Below are 22858 nucleotides of genomic sequence, written 5' to 3'. Positions count from 1 at the left end.
TTTATTTTCTGTAATTTAGTGGTTTTTTTTTTGTACTTTAGTTTATTTAATTTAATTGTAATTAATTGTAGTTAGTTTAGGTTTATTAATTTAATGATAGTGTAGTGTTAGGTGTAATTGTAATTTAGGTTAGGATTTATTTTACAGGTAAATTTGTACTTATTTTAACTAGGTGGTTATTAAATAGTTAATAACTATTTAAAAACTATTGTACCTAGTTAAAATAAATACAAAGTTGCCTGTAAAATAAAACTAAACCCTAAGCTAGCTACAATGTAACTATTAGTTATATTGTAGCTAGCTTAGGGTTTATTTTATAGGTAAGTATTTAGTTTTAAATAGGATTAATTTATTTAATTGTAGTAATTTTATTTCGTTTAATTTAAATTATATTTAAGTTAGGGGGTGTTAGGGTTAGACTTAGGTTTAGGGGTTAATAAATTTAATATAGTAGCGGCGACGATGGGGGCGGCAGATTAGGGGTTAATAAATGTAGGTAGGTTGTGGCGACATTGGGGGGCAGATTAAGGGTTAATAAATAGTATGTAGGTGTCGGCGATGTTGGGGGCAGCAGATTAGGGGTTCATAAGGATAATGTAGGTGGCGGCGGTGTCCGGAGCGGCAGATTAGGGGTTAAAAATATAATGCAGGTGTCGGCGATGTTGGGGGCAGCAGATTAGGGGTTAATAAGTGTAAGATTAGGGGTGTTTAGACTCGGGGTTCATGTTAGGGTGTTAGGTGTAGACATTACTTTTTTTCCCCCATAGGAATCAATGGGGCTGCTTTTTTGCAGGTGTTAGGTTTTTTTTCAGCTGAATCTGCCCCATTGTTTCCTATGAGGAAATCGTGCACCTGTAATACCAGCGTTGTCTTAAGTGAGCGGTGAGGGAAAACTGTGCGTTAGCAACGCACCCCTGTTACCGCAAAACTCGTAATCTAGGTGTTAGACTTTTTGAATTTACTAATAACAGTAAATAGGAACAAATGGGCTAACCTAGATGTCAAATTGACCTGTCTACCTATACAGCTTATGTGAGATTTTTTTCTTTGGTGATTCAGATAGAGCATGCAATTTTAAGCAACTTTTTAATTTACTTCTATTAACCATTTTTCTTTGTTCTCTTGCTATATTTATTTGAAAAAGAAGGCATCTAAGCTAAGGAGCCAGCCAATTTTTGGATCAGCACTTGTTTATTGGTGGGTGAATGTATCCACCAATCAGCAACAACAACCCAGGTTGTTCACCAAAAATGGTAAAAAATGGTAAACTTACTTTCTTGCTTTTCAAATAAAGATATCAGGAGAATGAAGAATATTTGATAATAGGAGTAAATTAGAAAGTTGCTTAAAATTGCATGCTCTATCTGAATCACCAAAGAAAAAATTTGGGTTCAGTGTCCCTTTAATAAATCGTCACACAGGCCACATGTATTTGCTAGGTGTGTTATATACTAGTCCTGCTGGAAGGCTATACTTCTTCTGAAATGCCCCTTATATGCAATATTAAACCTACTTTGTACATTTGGCATATGAAGAGACTGACGCTAATTTTAATGCGCTTTGTATACGACAGATGAGAAATATGAAGAACAAAGACAAGCGTATGAAAATTATGGGTGAAATTCTTAGTGGAATAAAGGTGAGATCTGATTAAATGTAAACTAATTCTAATTTAGAAAAGATTAGCACTGATTTGTCATCGTTTACAATCTAATTATTCATTGCTTGCTCCACTAGATATTAAAGCTGTATGCCTGGGAGCCATCATTTGAGAACCAGGTGCAGGAAATTCGTGAAAGGGAACTGAAAGATTTGCTCCATTTTAGCTACCTTCACTCTGTGTCCCTCTTTATATTCACCTGTGCTCCATTCCTGGTAAGAATGGCAACTCGTATTTCATATTTGTTCCTATAATTATCTGTGTATAACACACTAAACATTTATTCTATTGAGTAATCTGAACAATATAATGATTGTTATTTTTGTATAAAGGCTGTGACACACTGCAAGCGATGCGGCGCGAGGCGAAGCAGCTGCTTTGCTCCGCGTCGCATCGCTTCTGAAGTTCAAATATTTCATCTCTGAGCGCTCAGCTACGCGTCCTGACGCAGCAGAGTGCTCAGAGATGAAAAGGCAGGACACACTGAGCGCACACAGCTGCATGTACACGCTGCGCGTCGCTCCGCTTGCAGTGTGTCACAGCCTTAAAGGCTGTGACACACTGCAAGCGATGCAGCGCGAGGCAAAGCAGCTGCTTCGCTCCGCGTCGCATCGCTTCTGAAGTTCAAATATTTCATCTCTGAGCGCTTAGCTACGCGACCTGACGCAGCAGAGTGCTCAGAGATGAAATGGCAAGACACACTGAGCGCGCACAGCTGCATCTACACGCTGCGCGTCGCTCTGCTTGCAGTGTGTCACAGCCTTAATACAGATCACTAGAAGCTGGTTGCTAGATGTTTATAATCAGCAATTCTGGGCCACAACTACAATTGCATAGTTACTACACACCGTGCCATATTAAATCCTTATAATTCTTTTCCCAAGCACTTAATTTAATATCTACAAAAATTGTGTTTTGATAAACTCGTGCTCCAGCAACATATCCTGTCATACTATCAGTGATCCTTTTTATGCTAAGTTAAATTAAAGGGACAGTCTCCTCCAGATTTGTTATTGTTTAAAAAGATAGATAATCCCTTTTATTACCCATTCCCCAGTTTTGCATAACCAATATATTAATATACTTTTTTACCTCTGTGATTACCCTGTATCTAAGCCTCTGCAGACTGCCCCCTTATCTCAGTGCTCTTGACAACTTTGCATTTTAGCCAATCAGTGCCGACTCATAAATAATTCCATGGGAGGGAGCACAATGCTGTCTATATGGCACGCATGAACTAGCGTTATCTAATTGCGAAAAACTGTCAAAATGCACTGAGATAAGAGGTGGCCTTCAAGAGCTTAGAAATTAGCATATGAGCCTTTCTAGGTTGAGCTTTCAACAAATATTACCAAGAAAACAAAGCAAATTTGATGATAAAAGTAAATTGAAACGTTGTTTAAAATTATATGCCCTAACTTAATCATCAAAGTTTATTTTTGACTAGACTTTCCCTTTAAGTGCAGATAAATAATTTAATGATTTTAAAGAATTATTTATGAATAAAATAAGTATTTTAAATGTAAAGGAATGTTGCATTTAACCCCTTGAATGAAAAAAAAATGCTGCACTCTATTAGCCAATGGTTTAATCTTGTGTTTGGTTATATAAGTGTAAAGAAACTGTGGACCTGATGATCAAAAACTCACCAGCATGGAGAGAAATCTCGCCAAATCTCTGGGGGCTTTTTTTAAAACATTATTTTGCAATCCAAGCTTATCACCTTTACATCCAGAACCCCACATAGAGAGTTAAACAACTCTTAAGAAAAAAATAGCATTTTTAAAAGTCTTTGAGGGACTTCGCAGTACTGATGAGACATATTAGATAATCTCGCCAGAGCGGGGAGCTTTAGATCACCAGGTTCTGGAAGACAGAGAACCTTTCTGCTGCATAATAAAACTGTACAGAGCTAAATTGCTTTATCTAGTCTTACTGAGATATTTCTACTCTTCACAGGTGTCAGTCGCCAGTTTTGCAGTCTTTGTTGTGGTAGATCAAAAAAATGTGTTAAGTGCAGAGAAAGCTTTTACATCTATTTCTCTGTTTAATGTCCTTCGATTCCCTCTGGCTATGCTTCCAATGCTCATATCGAATATGGTGCAGGTAAGAAACATAAATAAACCATTACTAATTATGTGTGCATATTATTAATTGGCAGTTTAGTTCGGAATACATTTTTGTAGTATTTATTACATATTTTTCTGCTGCTGGAATTGTTGGCCTATTGCTTACAAATACTTACAGTACTTTAATGACAAATTAAAACCACGAAAAGCACAACCCACCCCCAAATTGTATGATTGTATCAATATATTAATAATTAGCTGTTTGCATTGGTAACTGATGTATTCTGAGACTTTGGAGTATATTCACAACTCCAACTTAATAAATGACTTTAAAAAATAAAGTCAAATGAGGTCAGTTAAAATGCCATAAAACATGTTGAGATTTGTGCATATCCTAAAAGGACTAATTAAGTAAAAATAGTGCATAAAAAAAATTGTTTACAAATTGCTGGCAAGTATTTTAAAATAATGTCAAAATTTGTGACATAGCTATGCTCTCTGTAGTAATCTGATCCACCCCCCCCCCCCTTATCAATGTTTAGCATCAGAAACATAGGCATTGTATTTCAATTTTCAACTGAGTTTGCAGCAGCTTATTTGCTTCTAAGCATTCTCCAGCAGATGAATATTAAAGTCTTGTATTCTACCAAATCAAAGGTGGATATAGATACAGCCATTGAAGGAATTGTGTGGGGGGAGTTAGAGCTGTACAATTCAGAAACTTAAAATAAAGGGTTAATGGCGAGGCACTGCAGTATAAATTTGCAGGTAAAGTAATGAAAGTACATATTATTATATTTTGTCTCTATCCCAACTTGTTTTATGTCCCTTTAACGGCAGAGACTTCAAGCTGGGTCAGATTTTGCTATTCACATTTAAAAAAATAAAACTGACCAGTCTGATTTTAACCAATATGCTGGCAGACATGCATTAACTGTATTCGGATTGGCTGTGAAGGATTAGCTCAGTTTCAAATTATTTATAACCAACTTTAAACTTTGTTAACTCATTTAAAACAACTGTGTAAGCCCACTTATTAGTCACACTAATTTAATTTAATATTATTATGTTTTCATTTTTAAATTAAAAGTATGACCTTTTCTCTTTAAATATTATTATTGTATTTAAATACAGTAATTTAATTTACTGTCAAAAAATTGTACAATATATTTTGAATTGGCTCTCCATACCCATATTTTACTAATAAAAACCTACACCCTATTTAATATAGTCACATATAAAGCTTTCCTACTTATGTTTTTAACTTCTAAATATAGCAAGTCAGTAGCTGAATAATTTGCAACTTAAAATCATTGACTTAAGCCATAAACTCATCTGGCTTTGACCAGTTGGTCTCAAGTTGGTGCTTTTTAGGTACCTGAGCTGTGATAATTGTAAAAGCAAGTTGGCGTTGGTTATGTGAGTTAACCGTAAAGGACAACATTACAACTAACTTAAGAAAATAGAGGGCCAGATTACATTGGCGCGTTATTGTTAGAGTGAATTGCAATAACCAATATTGCGCCCTCACTAACTAGTGCACAGGATACAAGTTGAAAGTAAATGTATTCGCCTGAGCGAAAAACTAAATTTGTGTGCGTCGGGTTAGCGCAAGTGGAGACATTTATCATTGCACCAGCAGTGCTTGTGAAATGCTGGTGCAATGCTGCCCCCTGCAGATTTGCGGCCAATTGACCGCTAGCAGGGGGTGTCAATCAACCCGATCATATTCAATCAGGTTGGTTTTTGTCCGCAGCCTCAGAGCAGGTAGACCAGTTACGGAGCAGCGGTCTTTAGACTGCTGCTTCATAAATTCTGTTTCCGGCGAGCCTGAAGGCTCGCGCTGAAAAAGTGGCCCCCTAGAGTAAAGAGTAAGAAGTTTAAAAAAAAGTACACCAAACACAACATACATACTTATAAAATAAAGTGCTACACTCATACACTATCTGATACAAATTATTCATATATATATATATATATTAAATACATTTTTATAAGGGGTAAAAGGTATATGACAAGGTGTTTGAATGGAAAGGGCTTTATTGTGTGTGTGTGTGTATATATATATATATATATATATATATATATATACAGTATATATATTTAAAAATGTTTGATCTGTCTGAATCATGAAAGATGATTCAATTTTCTTTTGAAGGATGAATAAGGGCTCAAATTATCAAGCTACGGCAGACAGGGGCGTACATATGTGCCCCTGTCCGCCGCAGCTCGCCTCAAGCAGACTGAATTCCGCTGGCGGAATTCAACATTGCACAAGAACGCTATTTTGCACTCTTGTGAAAGGACCCCCCCTGCCCGAGCACAGCCAATCACGCACGGGCAGGAGCTATCAATCTCCCCGGTCAGATGAGACCGGGGAGATTGAAATTCTCCACCTAAGAGGTGGAAAAGCATTAGGGAAGCAGCGGTCTGATGATCGCTACTCGATAAATACTGACTGCAGGTTCTCTTGTGAGAACCTGCACTCGTAGGCAAGCGAAGCCTTTGTGAAATCGACCCCTTAGAAAGTCTCAAAACTTTTTATCTAATTCATCTCAACCTGGCCATTGTTTTTTTTTATCGTCTATCGTTTTATCGTTTGCCAAGGTTGAGAGTTGTACTAAGTCAGACAAATCGTTTTTTGAATAGTTTTTTCCCCCAGGCTATTAAAATAGCAAACAGGAATAGTTCTCTTATTTCACTTTTTGTATAATAAGTTGCACTTTAGTCCCTCTTTGTGAATATATTTGATTATTAGATTTCTACACTGCTAATTGTATTTTCTTGTTCATTGTCATCTGATACCTATGCACCTTGAATAATTCCTTTTTTATACTTGGCAAATAAATTATGCTATTCAATTCAGGTATATATATATATATATATATATATATATAATAAAGCCCTTTCCATTCAAACACCTTGTCATATACCATATATCTTTTAACCCTTGTTAAATGTATTTAATAAGTTGACACCCAATTATTTTTTTTCGCAGGTCTCAGAATTCAATGTAGTTTCACCTTTAATGTAGAAAAACTATACCAGGTTAAATATAGAGGATGATAAAACTGATTTGATGATGGCTGTATAAAACCAAGTTAACAGTTTTTGAGACAGGCCAAATATTTTAAGTTGCTTTAAGAAGTACAAACATTGTTGAGACTCTTTAATTATAGTAAAAATATTAACGTCTCATTTCAAATCATGTTGAATCGTTGTGCCAATGAATTTGTACGATGTAACTCTGTCTACTATGCAGTCTTACATTTTTAGGGAAGGTGATGGAGACTTTTTTTTTTCTAAAATCAATTATCTCTTTGGTTTTATGAACATTTAATTCTAAATTGTTTGCTTCACTTGATGTTATAGTTCAACTTCATCTGAGATAAGCTCAATCATAGTAGTTTTATCTGCACATTTCAATAACTTCACAAATTCAGTTGCAGAAGTACAATCATTGGTATATAAGCGCTGCGTAATCTGTTGGCGCTCTACAAATAACCGATAATAATAATAATAATAATATAAGGAAGAGATCAAGGGAAAAAGAACACAGCGTCTGAAATCAACCCATTCACTTTAACAAATTGTTTCCTATTAGTTAAAAAGCTAAAAAGCCATTGGCATATGGAAATATGTGTATGGGTGTATATATATATATATATATATATATATATATGTGTGGGTATATATATATATATGTGTGTGTGTGTTTATTTATATATATATATACATAGATACATACACACACATATAAACACATATCTAGACATATATATATATATATATATATATATATATATATATATATATATATATATATATACCTGTATATATATAGATATAGATATGTTACATTTCAATGTTCTTCACATAGTGTTTTTAAATATATATTCCTAAATATCTATACCTGTATATTTTCATAGAGATTTAGAGGTATAGATATATATTTAGCAAAAATTATTCATAGATATATATATATTTTATATATATATATATATATATATATATATATATACAAATCTAAAAATAAAAAGAACATTTTCTTCTATGTGAAGAACATTGGAATGTAAAATATTAATAACTACCTTCTGGTTTAGTGCTGTAGGTGTCTAACGCAGTGTCGGGTTAGTACAAAAAGCGATGTGTTTCATTTTTTTTTTAAAAGGCACGCTCCATTAAAGTCAAACAGGGGGGGGGGGAGGGGATGCGTTAACGTGGTCGTGATATCCGAAGTCAAGCGCTCATCCGGTTTTGCTTGTGCACAAAAAAAATTATTATCAACTTGTACGACGCATGCTAACCCTCAAGCGTTAAAAGTTTATCAGCTTCCAGCTGTGTTTGCGCACAAGCAAAATCAATAAATAGCAAGTCACATGTAAGCTGGTGCAGAATCAGCTAATTCACCAAACTGTAGAAAGGTCATTAAGTCACATCAGACTTTCCCAAAAATAAATATTAATTTATACATATAAGTGTTATAAAATATGAAAAGTCAACATTGTTTTAAAATTAATGCAGAGATTGCCAATTTGTGTCCAGATAAATGGAAAAAAAATGATCTTAGTAACTAAGGTAATTATAATATTATAGAATCTCCAAAATATAGATGTTAATTATGTTCATTAATTAATTTCTTTGGTTGTTGAAAAATTAAGCTGCTTTCAGAATGAATTATGTAAGAATAAAAAGTCTGACAATGTTGCTGCTTAAATGGAGATCAGTGTTACCAGAAACCCTTCTGAGTATATCAGTGAATTTGAAAACAATGGTATTGTATTTCTGATTATCTAATAAAGTTTATGTTATTATAGACAAGTGTATCTTGTGGCCGACTAGAGAAATATTTGGGAGGGGATGACCTGGATACATCAGCCATTCATCATGACCCTACTGTTGGTAAGGATTTATGACTGTTATAAAGCAATAATATTATAAGAACTATCTTTCTGATTGATGGATAAACCAGACAGGGTATCCATATCAATCCTTAAGAATTTCTGCCTCATAAGTTTATATGGTAGCTTGGGGGATTTATTTAATCTAATCCGGTAATAGATTTACCAGTTTAATTTGTAAAACTGCTCTTTTAAGTAAACGCTAAAATAGGAACATCTAGAGACACGATAGTCAAAATGAATCTTTCATGATTCAGATAGAGTATGTAATTTAAACAACTTAACAATTTACTTAGACCACACATCATCAAACTTGGCCCTCCAGAGGTTTTGGAACTGCTGAGCTCATGGGAAATGTAGTTCCAAAACCTCTGGAGAGCCATGTTTTAGGATGTCCGACTTAGATTATCACATTTACTTCCCTCTCTTTATTGAAGAGCATACTTAGATAGGCTCAAGAGTGTGAACATTATATGGCCAGCATGTTAGCAACATGTATGTAACAATGTTATTTGTTTTTGGGGCAATCACCTGTATCTTACAGGGGTACCTCACAGAAAAAAGTTACAATTTATGTGTAAATACATTGAGGGCCAAACAATTACAAACAGCTCTAACACAGGGATGTAAAATGCTTTTTTTTTTTTTTTCACAGATGCTACAGTTCAGTTTTCTAATGCTACATTTACCTGGGAACAAGATGGAATCCCAGAAGTCAAAAAGTAAGTTGTAACTTAGTAAATCTGTGGATAAGAATGCACACCTGTTAAATGTAGCTGTATGTTTTATTAAACGGATTATTACTCAATTTGTTTGCTTAAAAACTAGATTATATTACCCCTGTTGTCTAATAGGTTAGGACATTGCCATTTTTGCATTTGTCATGTGATAGCCAGAATAATATTCTTACTCATTTGAAAGAGGAGAGTCTCTGTTTTTAAGAGCAGGGGCCTAAATTAAAGGGACAGTCAAGTCCCAAAAGAACTTTCATGTTTCAAATAGGGCATGTAATTTTAAACAACCTTCCAATTTACTTTTATCACCAATTTTGCTTTGTTCTCTTGGTATTCTTAGTTGAAAGCTAAACCTAGGCAGGCTCATATGATAATTTCTAAGCCCTTGAAGGCCGCCTCTTATCACATACTTTTTTATTTGCTTTTCACAGCAGGGGAGAGCTAGTTTATGTGAGCCATATAGATAACATTGTGATCACGCCCGTAGATTGTAGCAGACACTGCACTAATTGGCTAAAATGAAAGTCAATAGATAATAAATAAAATGTCATGTGATCAGGGGGCTGTCAGAAGATGCTTAGATACAAGGTAATCACAGAGGTAAAAAGTATATTAAGATAACTGTATTAATTGTGTAAAACTGGGGAATGGGTAATAAAGGGATTATCTATCTTTTTTAAACAACAACAATTCTGGTGTTGACTGTCCCTTTAAGGGCTCTTGCATGTCCCATTTCTAACATTGAATACTAAACATGTGTACAAGTTGAAGACACCCATGTGCATTATAGGTACAGTATGTCCTACACTTTATACATTACTTTTGTTTTGTCACATTATACTTATGTAAGGACTGTTAGAGCACTGGCTTTGTGTGTATATATATATATATATATATATATATATATATATATGTTTAATAATACAAATTATAAACTTGGAAAAACAATATGACAAGTTGACTTGAGAGAGGCAAATTGTTTCCCATTTAGTATTAAAGGGACAGTCTACTCCAGAATTTTTATTGTTTTAAAATATAGGTAATCCCTTTATTACCCATTCCCTAGTTTTGCATAACCAACACAGTTATAATAATACACTTTTTACCTCTGTGATTACCTTGTATCTAAGCCTCTGCAGACTGTCCCCTAATCTCAGTTCTTTTGACAGACTTGCATTTTAGATGATCAGTGCTGACTCATAAATAACTCTACGGGATTGAGCACAATGATATCTATATGGTACACGTGAACTGGCAGTGCCTAATTGTGAAAAACTGTCAAAATGCACTGAGATAAGAGGCGGCCTTCAAGGACTTAGACATTAGCATATGAGTATACCTAGGTTTAGCATTCAACAAAGAGTTCCAAAAGAACAAAGCAAATTTGATTATAAAAGTAATTGGAAAACTGTTTAAAATTGCATGCTCTTTCTGAATCATGAAAGTTTAATTTTGAGTAGACTGTCCCTTTAAGTAAAATGGAGCATTCCAATGGTGCATTGTTAACAAAAAAAAATACCTAAAAAAAATACTATTCTTAAATAGTATAATTTTACCAACTTTTTAAAGTTGCCATTAAATATCATATTGTTGTTGTTATTTTTATTATTATTGTCAAGAACCATAATGCCCATTCTTGTAACTGTCTCACCCCCTGTGTGTTCAGCATTAACTTGGAAATTAAAGATGGATCTCTGGTAGCAGTTGTGGGTGGTGTTGGATCAGGGAAATCATCTCTTGTGTCTGCCATGCTGGGAGAGATGGATCACATCAGTGGGCACATCAATATTAAGGTAGGTAAAGAGACTTCACAAGAACAGATAAATCATATGTGAAGAAGAAAGATGCTTGCAATCAAATAGCAGACGAAGCATTCTTGTCTTGTCTAAAGTGTGTGTGTATGTGTATGTGTGTGTGTGTGTATATGTGTGTGTGTGTGTGTGTGTGTGTGTGTGTGTATATGTGTGTGTGAATGTATGTGTGTGTGTATATATGTGTGTGTGTGTGTATATATGTGTGTGTGTGTATGTATGTGTGTGTGTATATATGTGTGTGTGTGTGTGTGTGTATATGTGTGTATATACAGTGGGGCAAAAAAGTATTTAGTCAGCTACCAATTGTGCAAGTTCTCCCACTTAAGAAGATGAGAGAGGCCTGTAATTTTCATCATAGGTATACCTCAACTATGAGAGACAAAATGTGGAAACAAATCCAGACAATCACATTGTCTTATTTGGAAAGAATTTATTTGCAAATTATGGTGGAAAATAAGTATTTGGTCAATATCAAAAGTTCATCTCAATACTTTGTTATATATCCTTTGTTGGCAATGACAGAGGTCAAACGTTTTCTGTAAGTCTTCACAAGGTTGTCACACACTGTTGCTGGTATGTTAGCCCATTCCTGCATGCAGATCTCCTCTAGAGCAGTGATGTTTTGGGGCTGTTGCTGGGCAACACAGACTTTCAACTCCCTCCAAAGGTTTTCTATGGGGTTGAGATCTGGAGACTGGCTAGGCCACTCCAGGACCTTGAAATGCTTCTTACGAAGCCACTCCTTCATTGCCCGGGCGGTGTGTTTGGGATCATTGTCATGCTGAAAGACCCAGCCACGTTTCATCTTTAATTCCCTTGCTGATGGAAGGAGGTTTGCACTCAAAATCTCACGATACCTGGCCCCATTCATTCTCTCATGTACACGGATCAGTCGTCCTGTTCCCTTTGCAGAGAAACAGCCCCAAAGCATGATGTTGCCACCCCCATGCTTCACAGTAGGTATGGTGTTCTTTGGTTGCAACTCAGCATTCTCTCTCCTCCAAACACGACGAGTTGTGTTTCTACCAAACAGTTCTACTTTGGTTTCATCTGACCATATGACATTCTCCCAATCCGCTTCTGGATCATCCAAATGCTCTCTAGCATACTTCAGACGGGCCCGGACATGTACTGGCTTAAACAGGGGGACACGTCTGGCACTGCAGGATCTGAGTCCCTGGTGGCGTAGTGTGTTACTGATGGTAGCCTTTGTTACGTTGGTCCCAGCTTTCTGCAGGTCATTCACTAGGTTCCCCCGTGTGGTTCTGGGATGTTTGCTCACCGTTCTTGTGATCATTTTGACCCCACGGGGTGAGATCTTGCGTGGAGCCCCAGATCGAGGGAGATTATCAGTGGTCTTGTATGTCTTCCATTTTCTAATTATTGCTCCCACAGTTGATTTCTTCACACCAAGCTGCTTGCCTATTGCAGATTCAGTCTTCCCAGCCTGGTGCAGGTCTACAATTTTGTTTCTGGTGTCCTTCGAAAGATCTTTGGTCTTCACCATAGTGGAGTTTGGAGTGTGACTGTTTGAGGTTGTGGACAGGTATCTTTTATACTGATAACAAGTACAAACACGTGCCATTAATACAGGTAATGAGTGGAGGACAGAGGAGCCTCTTAAAGAAGAAGATACAGGTCTGTGAGAGACAGAAATCTTGGTTGTTTGTAGGTGACCAAATACTTATTTTCCACCATAATTTGCAAATAAATTATTTCCCAATCAGACAATGTGATTGTCTGGATTTGTTTCCACATTTTGTCTCCCATAGTTGAGGTATACCTATGATGAAAATTAAAGGCCTCTCTCATCTTCTTAAGTGGGAGAACTTGCACAATTGGTGGCTGACTAAATACTTTTTTGCCCCACTGTATGTGTATATGTGTGTGTGTGTGTATGTGTGTGTATGTGTGCGTGTGTGTATATATGTGTGTGTGTGTGTGTATGTGTGTGTGTGTGCATATATGTGTGTATGTGTGTGTGTATATATGTGTGTATGTGTATATGTGTGTGTGTGTGTGTATATATATATATATGTGTGTGTGCGTGTGTATATGTGTGTGTGTGTGTGTGTGTATATGCACAGTGCACACACACACATATACTGTAATGCTCGTGGGATATTTCCCTATCAGACCAATCCTGGCCGGTAGGCTTCTTAAAGACCAGAACAAGAACAAGTGAAACAGGTAGAAAATGAGATAAGCAGTGCAGTACTCACGGTAGACAGGGAAATCCTTTACGGCACCAAGGGAAAGCAGAGGATGGTCTGAGACAAGCAGGAGTCAGCAATGAGCAGGCAATCCGATGATACACAGCAAATCAGGGAATAAGCAGGAGAGAAGTCTGTAGTAAGCAGGGTTAAGGCAACAAATAGACAATCCAAAAGTATCTCAGCAGTTCAGGAGTTAAAGGGACAGTCTAGTCCAAAAAAAACTTTCATGATTCAGATAGGGCATGCAATTTTAAACAATTTTCCAATTTACTTTTATCACCAATTTTTCTTTGTTCTCTTGGTATTCTTAGTTGAAAGCTTAACCTAGGAGGTGCATATGCTAATTTCTTAGACCTTGAAGGCCGCCTCTTAAGAATGCATTTTAACAGGTTTTTCACCACTAGAGGGTGTTAGTTCATGTTTTTCATATAGATAACACTGTGCTTGTGCATGTGAAGTTACCTGCTAGCCATCACTGATTGGCTAAACTGCAAGTCTGTCAAAAGAACTGAAATAAAGAGGCAGTCTGCAGAGGCTTAGCTACAAGATAATCACAGAGGTAAAAAATATATAAATATAACTGTGTTGGTTATCCAAAACTAGGGAATGGGTAAACAAGGGATTATCTATCTTTTAAAACAATAACAATTCTGGTGTAGACTGTCCCTTTAAGCAATAGAATGGTCAGAGGCAAGCAGGTTTCAGCGACAAATAGACAATCCAAAAGTATCTCAGCAGTTCAGGAGTTAAGCAATAGAATGGTCAGAGGCAAGCAGGTTTCAGGCGACAAATAGACAATCCAAAAGTATCTCAGCAGTTCAGGAGTTAAGCAATAGAATGGTCAGAGGCAAGCAGGTTTCAGGCGACAAATAGACAATCCAAATGTATCTCAGCAGTTGCAAGCAGGTTTCAGCAACAGTAAGACAATCACAGTGTACAGCAGTTCAGGAGAAGGGCACCCAGGAAGTAAATAACAACCTATACTTGGGCAATGAGGAGAGAAATACTTATACTTACATAGGCGCAGATCCATGCCAAAACTGGGCCTACAGGCGATCCGGCTGGCATCAGAATGGAAGTGGTGTAGGGCGATGATGTCATTGTCGCATGCCCACAGGAACCACCGCATCCATGGCAACGGTCATGGCAACAGGAGCGACGTGACATATACATACAAACACACAAACACACACATACATACACATTTATACACACACATACATACACACACACACATACCCACACACAGACACACACGCAGACATACATACACACACACACATATATACATACATATATATACATATGAACACACACATCGACACAAATTCACAAACACAGACACAAACTCACAAACATACACACGCATACACAGTCACACACGTACACTACACACGCACACACATACACACACATACATTCACACATACACACACACACACATGCATACAAACATACATACACACACACACACACACATACACACACACACACATGCATACAAACATACATACACACACACACACACACATACACACACACACATACACACACACACATGCATACAAACATACATACACACACACACACACATATAGACATAGATAAACACACACACAAACACATAATATATATTTGTATACCAAATTTCATAAAGATCATTGCTAATCTTTTTAGTACAACAATGTACTTTTACATTTTTTAATTTTCAGCATTTCCTGTCATTGAGGGCACCAAATATTAGAGAAATATGTTCATGCAATACAAAGTTTTAAACAACAGAACACAAAGTATAATTGCTATAGGAACAATTAATTTAGAATGCTCTTATCAATTGAGAATTGTAAATGCCTTTATGGTTATTGTTCCCACAATTTATTGGGGTTTGTTATTAAATAATATGCTTTGTTATTTTAGTATTTTTTTATGAAATATGTTCAACCTTTATTAGAGAATATTCCCCCCCCCCCCCAATCTCAGGGTTCCATTGCGTACGTGCCTCAGCAAGCTTGGATACAGAATGCCACGCTGAAGGACAACATCTTGTTTGGATCAGAGCTTGATGAAGTGCAATACCAAAAGGTTCTAGAGGCGTGCGCTCTTCTTCCTGACCTAGAAATGCTTCCTGGTGGGGATAAATCTGAAATAGGAGAAAAGGTACCTGTGATTACTTAATATCTACATAATGATACCTAAGAAATTAATTTCAAAACCTATAACTGTAGAACAGGAAGATTGGCGTGGGACCACAATATATTATACTCACACTTATACTTAAAGGGACAATCAAGTCAAAATTAATATTTCATGATTCAGATAGGGCATGCAATTTTAAACAACCAATTTACTTTTAGCATCAAATTTGCTTTGTTCTCTTGGTATTCTTTGGTAGGCTTATATGCTAATTTCTAAGACCCTGAATGCCGTCTCTTATCTCAGTGCATTGTTACAGTTTTTCACACATGTACCATATAGATATCATTGTGCTCAATCACGTGGATTTATTTATAAGTCACTACTGACTGACTAAAATGCAAGTCTGTCAAAAGAACTGAGATAAGGGGCTGTCTGCAGAGGCTTAGATACATGTTAACCACAGAGGTAAAAAGTGTATTAATATAACAGTGGTGGTTATGCAAAACTGGGGAACGGGTAATAAAGGGATTATCTATCTTTTTATACAATAAACATTTTGGAGTAGACTGTCCCAGTCATAAAATTAGATTATAATCATATTTTTAATTAAAAATGTCTTGGAATTTAGTTACTGTTAAAGGGACAGTAAAGTTAAAATTAAACATGATTCATGATTTAGATAGAGCACACAGTTTTAAATAACATTCCGATTACTTTTGTTATGAAATTTGCTTTGATCATTTGATATCCTTTAATGAAGAGTAGGCTCAGGAGCAGTGATGAACTACTGGAAGCTAGCTGAACGCTGAATCTCGTGAGCCAATGACAAGATGCATTTGGGTGCAGCCACCAATCACCAGCTAGCTCCCAGTAGTGTATTGCCACTGCTGAGCCTACCTCAAAGGATACAAAGAAAACAAAGCAAATTTGATGATAGAAGTAAACTGTAAAGTTGTTGAAAGTTGCAAATTCTATTTTAATCACGAAAGTTGAATCTTGATATTACTGTCCCTTTAATTAATTTAATTTAACTGTATGTACTACTCTGGTACAAATACACATTCTTTTTGTTTTATTAGTACCAACAGGGGTCACACAAAAATCCTTGGTGGGACAGATGTGGCCCATAAACCATAATTTGGTTGACCAAGCTTTAAAATAATGTATTTTATAATACAATAAATATTATTTAATTTCTGTGAAAAAACAGTCACACTTTTGCATATGAAAATATCTATAAGTTGTTCATTGTAACCATTGCCAAAGACCAGTAGCTTGTAAGAGGTTAATAAAACATCAGTACCCTTATGTCTTCCAAACTGAAATTAAAGGGACAAAAATAAAATTCTCTGAATAATAAAAGTGTGTCTTTTTTTTCTTTTTTCATTACCAGCCTAAATTTAGTAGTTTGCTATGCATTAAACCCACACAAAGGTGTTAAACACATAGGTAATGTTCCACTGAGGAAATACTAACAGCTGTCAAGCATAAAACGGCTGGTGATTGGAGGCTGTGAGACTGCTGATTATGAGCTGCAATGTTTGCGCTTTTTAAGCGGAACTTAACTTATGTGTTTAAAGTTACATGCTGAATTAATTAGATCAGGGATTCTCAAACTTTTTTGCGCCAGGGACCCTTTACAGGGTGGACAATTTTCCAAGGACCCTCTTGTAATATTATTACTAAGTAAGAATATGCTTATTTCAATTTTTATTCTAAGTTGCCATTGGGACTATTTTAATTCTTAAACATTTCAACCTAAATAATTCAGACCTGTTTCACTGTGATAAACAGAAACATATTTCAATTTCAATCATGTTAATATCACCTACAGTCTTCAGAGTAATTTTATTTAAAGTGCATTTAGACTCAACTTGAAAGCATTTACTTTGTCATTTTTATTAACATTTTGGTCTCCCGTCTCTGTTCTCAATAAAACCAAATTGAATATAGCTGTCATCATATTTTCTCAATTTGGCTAGTTTGGGCCTACCATCACTTGACGAGGTTGACTGCAGATATTTCTCCATGGTCGCTTCAGTAACACGGTCATAAGCCAAGCTAAGCAGCAACAACAAGGGTTCGTTGCCGCTTGAGGGAAATGATTAGTTCATGACAGATTGACTTGATGTGTCACAGTCATAAACTAAGATTCTATTGGTCCAAAGCTAACGTGGTCAGGAGTAATGGACACAGTAAAATATTTCATCACTCACACAGCAAATCAAAAGGAGTGTAACTATGGACAAAGTTATGGCTCTGGGTTAATGAAGACATGTCTAGTTCCCCAAAATATGAACATACGTTAGTTCAGATTCCACATGAAACAGTTTATATGGAGACTCACTTTTCAGGTTCAGATTAGTAGCCACAGCATTAGTAACATCAGCGTGATATTGCACTCCAAAACTAAACGGATAAGGTCCGGACAATATACAAGTGAAAAAAGGGTATTTACCTTTATTCTTCTGTAGTGAACGTCACCTTCTTATCGTGGAGTTATCCCAGTTACCGGTAACCAAACAATTCAGACTGGTCCCACAGTGTGCGGACGAGCAATGTGTCCTAGACCTAGAAGGTATGTTTGCATTGATCCGGATCAGCCTAGGTGGAATGAATTGGTAGGGGGAGCAGTAGTACAACCTAGTAGTGCAACCTCCCAAACAGCGTTTCCCAGACACTGTCAAATTAGAAGCACAAAAGTCAAAAGTTCAACAATAGACAAGTTGCAGGCAGTACTAAAAATAAGTTAAAATAGCCAATTTTTTTGCGAATCCCCAAGCTATGGGTCGCGACTCGCGGACCCCCAGGGGTCTGGGGTCCCTACTTTGAGAACTACTGAATTAGATGATGTCATTTTTTAGCTTTTTAATGTTCCTCAAAACCAGTTCTTATTACAATATAATTTACTACATAAAGAAACCTAATTTGATAATCTCCTAAACAGATTTAATATACTACAACCAATTCTAATGACCAATTTTGTCAATTAATTATTGCAAAATATTCCTGTAATTTTTCTCCTTCTCTTAGTTTTCTGTATTGTAAAGAAGTAACCTACTCTGGATATTGTTGTGTTGTAGGGTATAAACCTCAGCGGCGGCCAGAAGCAGAGAGTTAGTTTAGCCAGAGCCGTGTACAGTGACGCTGACATTTATATTCTAGATGACCCCCTCTCTGCTGTTGACGCACATGTTGGAAAACATATATTTGAGAAGGTTGTGGGTCCAAATGGATTACTAAAAAATAAGGTAAGTTTGTCTGAAGTAAAAAAACTATTACAGATACAACACAGGAACTAGTAGGGTTGCCAGTTTTCCTCCACAAAAATACTGGTCAGTCTGCACAAAAGCTCTACCTTAGACCTCACTCCTCATCCATGATGTATCTTTTTCACAACTGAGCAGTGATTTTATCCCTTTGTCGCCAGTAACATACAAATGAATCATTTCACATTTTTGGCTGCCAGTAACATATATAAACTGAAGTTATTTGACCCCCTTGATCATAATTAAAAAGACAGCTGGGAAATGGGAAATATTTTGTAATCTTATTTTTCAACCTGATTTGTTTTCCTAGGTCATATGTCAGATTTTCCTTGCTCTCTTACCATCTCTTTTTCTTTCACATTCTCCCACCTTTCTTCTATACAAAGGGACATTAGTACCGTTTTACAAATGATACAATTCAAAATGTCTGCATACAAAAAACAAATTGTTTAAGAAGCATTGGGGCCGATTCAGGCTCGCCGGAAAAAGGAGTTATGAAGCAGTGGTCTTAAGACCGCTGCTCCTTAACTGGTCCGCTGCCTCTGAGGCTGCAGACATCAATCCGCCCGATCCTATACGATCGTGCTGATTGACACCCCCTGCTAGTGGCCGATTGCCCATGAATCTGCAGGGGGCGGCATCACACAAGCAGTTCACAAGAACTGCTTGTGCAATGTTAAGTGCCGACAGCGTATGCTGTCGGCATTCAGCAATAACTGGCGGACATGATACACTACAGCGTATCATGTCCACCAGACAATGATAATTCAGCCCCATAGTGTTTGTTGGCATCATTTACATTGTTTTGCAATATAGGGATATACCCCTTGGGGAGCCTCTAAAGTATGTTTATGTTATCTCATTTGCTGTAACCATTTAGGGATAATTATAAATGAGCTCCTGCACTGATCAGACAATCACTGTGTAGCATGTATAGCAGGGTAAAATATTGGATTTGTAGGTAGCTCTGTATTTTTTTCTAGAGGAAGAAGAACATTTTTAATTAGAGGCAAATTGCAGGAAAACAGACAGGGTAAAGAATGAAAGCATATTAAACATATTACATTTTCTATTCACTGTCCCTTTAATTTTTGCTGCTCTCTATCTTTTGTTTGAAGCCACAATTCTCTAGCAAAACACACCGCTTATTTGTAACCTTCACCTGCGGGCTATAAAAGTCATACATCTGTGTGACTGATTTGTGTCGTCAGTATATTATTGGGATTCATTCTTAAATGCTTATCACATTCATTTTGTGTCTTGTTTTTCACGGGCAGTCTAACAAGAATGTTTGATTACGTATTAATTAAAGGCCAATTATAGGTGACAAATGACATGCTCTAATTCGTTAGATTAATGACCCTGCATCTCTATGTATTTAACCCGTGCATAAAGGTTAAACACATAGTTAAAGCACCGGTTAACAGAGCACTGCTGGTCCTGAGTGGAAAGGCTTCTTATCCAATAAGCAGCGCCAGTCGCATGACCCTATAGTGCAACTAGTGCTGCTGATTGATTTAGCGGCAGTTTCTGCCGGTCTTGAGCGGTACTTTAGTTATGTGTTTAACCCCTTTGCAGGGTTTAAATACAGAGAGGCGCAGGGTCTTAAAATCCAATGCTCTAACAAATTAGATTCAATTTTTCAACTATAATGGCTCTATAATTATTCAATCAACATAGCATCATAAAATGCCATACATAAATATTATTGGAATAATAATTTGATTCTTCTACTACAAATTCTACAGACCCGTATCTTGGTAACTCATGGGGTTAGTTTTCTGAAGCACACTGATGAGATTGTTGTGCTTGTTGGCGGCAGAGTTACTGAAACTGGCTCCTACAAAACCTTATTGGCCAACAATGGGGCATTTGCCGAATTTCTCAGGACATATGCAAAACAAGATCACAAGGCACAGGAGGGCGGAGCCTCAGGTGAGTGTCGCATACGGGATGATCAAAATCTTTTATATTGATTTTTCTACAGGATCAAAATAATTTGATAAGCTTTTCTAAGGGATTATAATTAACTTCATAGTTTGATCAGAAGTCAATGCAGGTGCATCATGAGAAAAATGATCACTAATAAGGAAATACATAAAATGTGCAAATTCAGCACAGCCTTTTGTACTTGAGGGACATGAAACCCAATGGTTTATTTCATGATTCAGATAGAGGATACAATTTTAAAAAAACTTTCCAATTTACTTCTAATATTTAATTTTCTTCATTCTCTTGATATCCTTTGCTGAAGAAGCAGAAATGCACTTCTGGGAGTAGAGCTGAACACCAGATGAGCCAATAACAGGGGTCAAGTCAGGCGGGAACGCAGAGGAACGGAGTTCCTGCACTATTTTTGCAGGAGGAACTAAGTAGTTCCCTCTGGACAGAGAACAGAAGCACTCAAGTGAACATTGCTGCTGCTGGTGGGAGGAGCTGGAGCACAGTCTGGTTAGAGGGATAGTGAGATCCACTAGTAATGGACAGTAACACTTCCTACAATACACTAAGAGGCTCATTTATCAAGCTCCGTATGGAGCTTGTGGGCCCGTGTTTCTGGCGAGTCTTCAGACTCGCCAGAAACAGCAGTTATGAAGCAGCGGTCTAAAAACCGCTGCTCCATAACCCTGTCCACCTGCTCTGAGCAGGCGGACAGGAATCGCCACAAGTACGATTGGGTTGATTGACACCTCCCTGCTGGCGGCCATTGGCCGTGAGTCTGCAGGGGGCGTCGTTGCACCAGCAGCTCTTGTGAGCTGCTGGTGCAATGCTAAATACGGAGAGTGTATTGCTCTCCGCATTCAGCGAGATCTTGCGTACCTGTTCTTCACTGTCGGATCAGGTCCGCAAGACCTTTGATAAATAATCCTCTAAGTGTAAGACTGTCAGTGGCCCTGCTGTGTTATCACCCCTGTTATGAATATTATCTTTATTATTTTTTATTACACATGGTGCTTACATTTTCGTGTGACTTGCTCTGGGGTTATTTAGCCACTCTCATCAGAAACAGGACTATTGCACCTTAAGTGGGTGAGACTCTGTGACAGAGGAAAATTCTCAGGCCCAAAGGCAACCATTCAACCCTTCACTGGATTTAATTTGCTTTCATTAACCAACGTGTATCGATTATATACAGTGAGTGTGTGTATATATATATATATATATATATATATATATATATATAAACAATATTAATTGTGAGGGAGGATGGAAGTCTTGGTGAGTTCCCACACTTTTTTTTGTAGGACTTGACTGGCCAATAACATGAGACAGATATGTGCAGCCACCAATCAGCAGCTCCTGAGCCTACCTAGGTATATTTTTCAACAAAGGATACCAAGAAAATTAATCAAATTAGATAATAGAAGTAAATTGAAAATTGTTTAAAATAGTATGCTCTATCTGAATCATAAAAGAAAAAAATAAATTGTATTTTATGTCCCTTTAGCAGTTATTACTTGTATTTCCTTAGTGCTGAGTGATGTGGCTGAGGAAGAAGATAGTGAACCTTTGGAACCAACAGCAGAAGTTCCTGAAGATATTGTGACAGTAACTCTGAAACGAGAAAACAGCCTTCATCTGAGAAAACACAGCAGGTACATATTATTCATTCTGACCTATCAAATGCTTGTAACTACTGAATAGGTGCACACATAGTTCTGCAAGTAAGTCTCTGCTGGGTGTTACTACAAAAATTCAAACCCTAAAAATGAAAAGAAAAAAAAAATGGATCTAAGATTTGAAAATTCAGCATGTCTATATGAGTATTTTTAGACAAAGCTACAGCACAAACCACTGTACCTATCTTTATGACATTTTAGCTAGCTTTCTCCTAGCCTTATTTGATGAAATGTAAAGTGTGTGTTGTTTTTGCATGACTACATATATAGCACATTACATATAGCCCTGCTCACCCCAAATACAGGTAAGCTTGGCTTATATGCACACTTATATGAGTACTTGCATATGATGTTAATGTGTACAGTGTGTATGGAAAGGTTACTTTTTATTCTTAAACAACTGCAAAATTAAACATATTTACATATAAAGATATACTGA

The 22858-nt window shown here is 36.7% G+C and overlaps 1 protein-coding gene across 1 annotated transcript in view; it reads left to right on the top strand.

Annotated features, from left to right (window-relative positions):
* ABCC2 (ATP binding cassette subfamily C member 2) overlaps positions 1 to 22858 on the top strand; it is a 102123-nt gene that overhangs the window by 42767 nt on the left and 36498 nt on the right. The window contains exons 11-20 of the mRNA XM_053692532.1: positions 1574 to 1639; positions 1738 to 1875; positions 3620 to 3766; positions 8547 to 8631; positions 9286 to 9352; positions 11031 to 11157; positions 15375 to 15551; positions 18614 to 18781; positions 20548 to 20734; positions 22272 to 22395. Of these exons, the coding sequence (XP_053548507.1) occupies positions 1574 to 1639; positions 1738 to 1875; positions 3620 to 3766; positions 8547 to 8631; positions 9286 to 9352; positions 11031 to 11157; positions 15375 to 15551; positions 18614 to 18781; positions 20548 to 20734; positions 22272 to 22395 (1286 nt within the window). The remainder of the gene's footprint in view (positions 1 to 1573; positions 1640 to 1737; positions 1876 to 3619; positions 3767 to 8546; positions 8632 to 9285; positions 9353 to 11030; positions 11158 to 15374; positions 15552 to 18613; positions 18782 to 20547; positions 20735 to 22271; positions 22396 to 22858) is intronic.

The sequence above is a fragment of the Bombina bombina genome, chromosome 9, assembly GCF_027579735.1.
Source record: "Bombina bombina isolate aBomBom1 chromosome 9, aBomBom1.pri, whole genome shotgun sequence".
Lineage (NCBI taxonomy): Eukaryota > Metazoa > Chordata > Amphibia > Anura > Bombinatoridae > Bombina > Bombina bombina.
The sequence above is the reverse complement of the archived record's forward strand: the minus strand, read 5'-3'. Positions and strand labels throughout refer to the sequence as shown.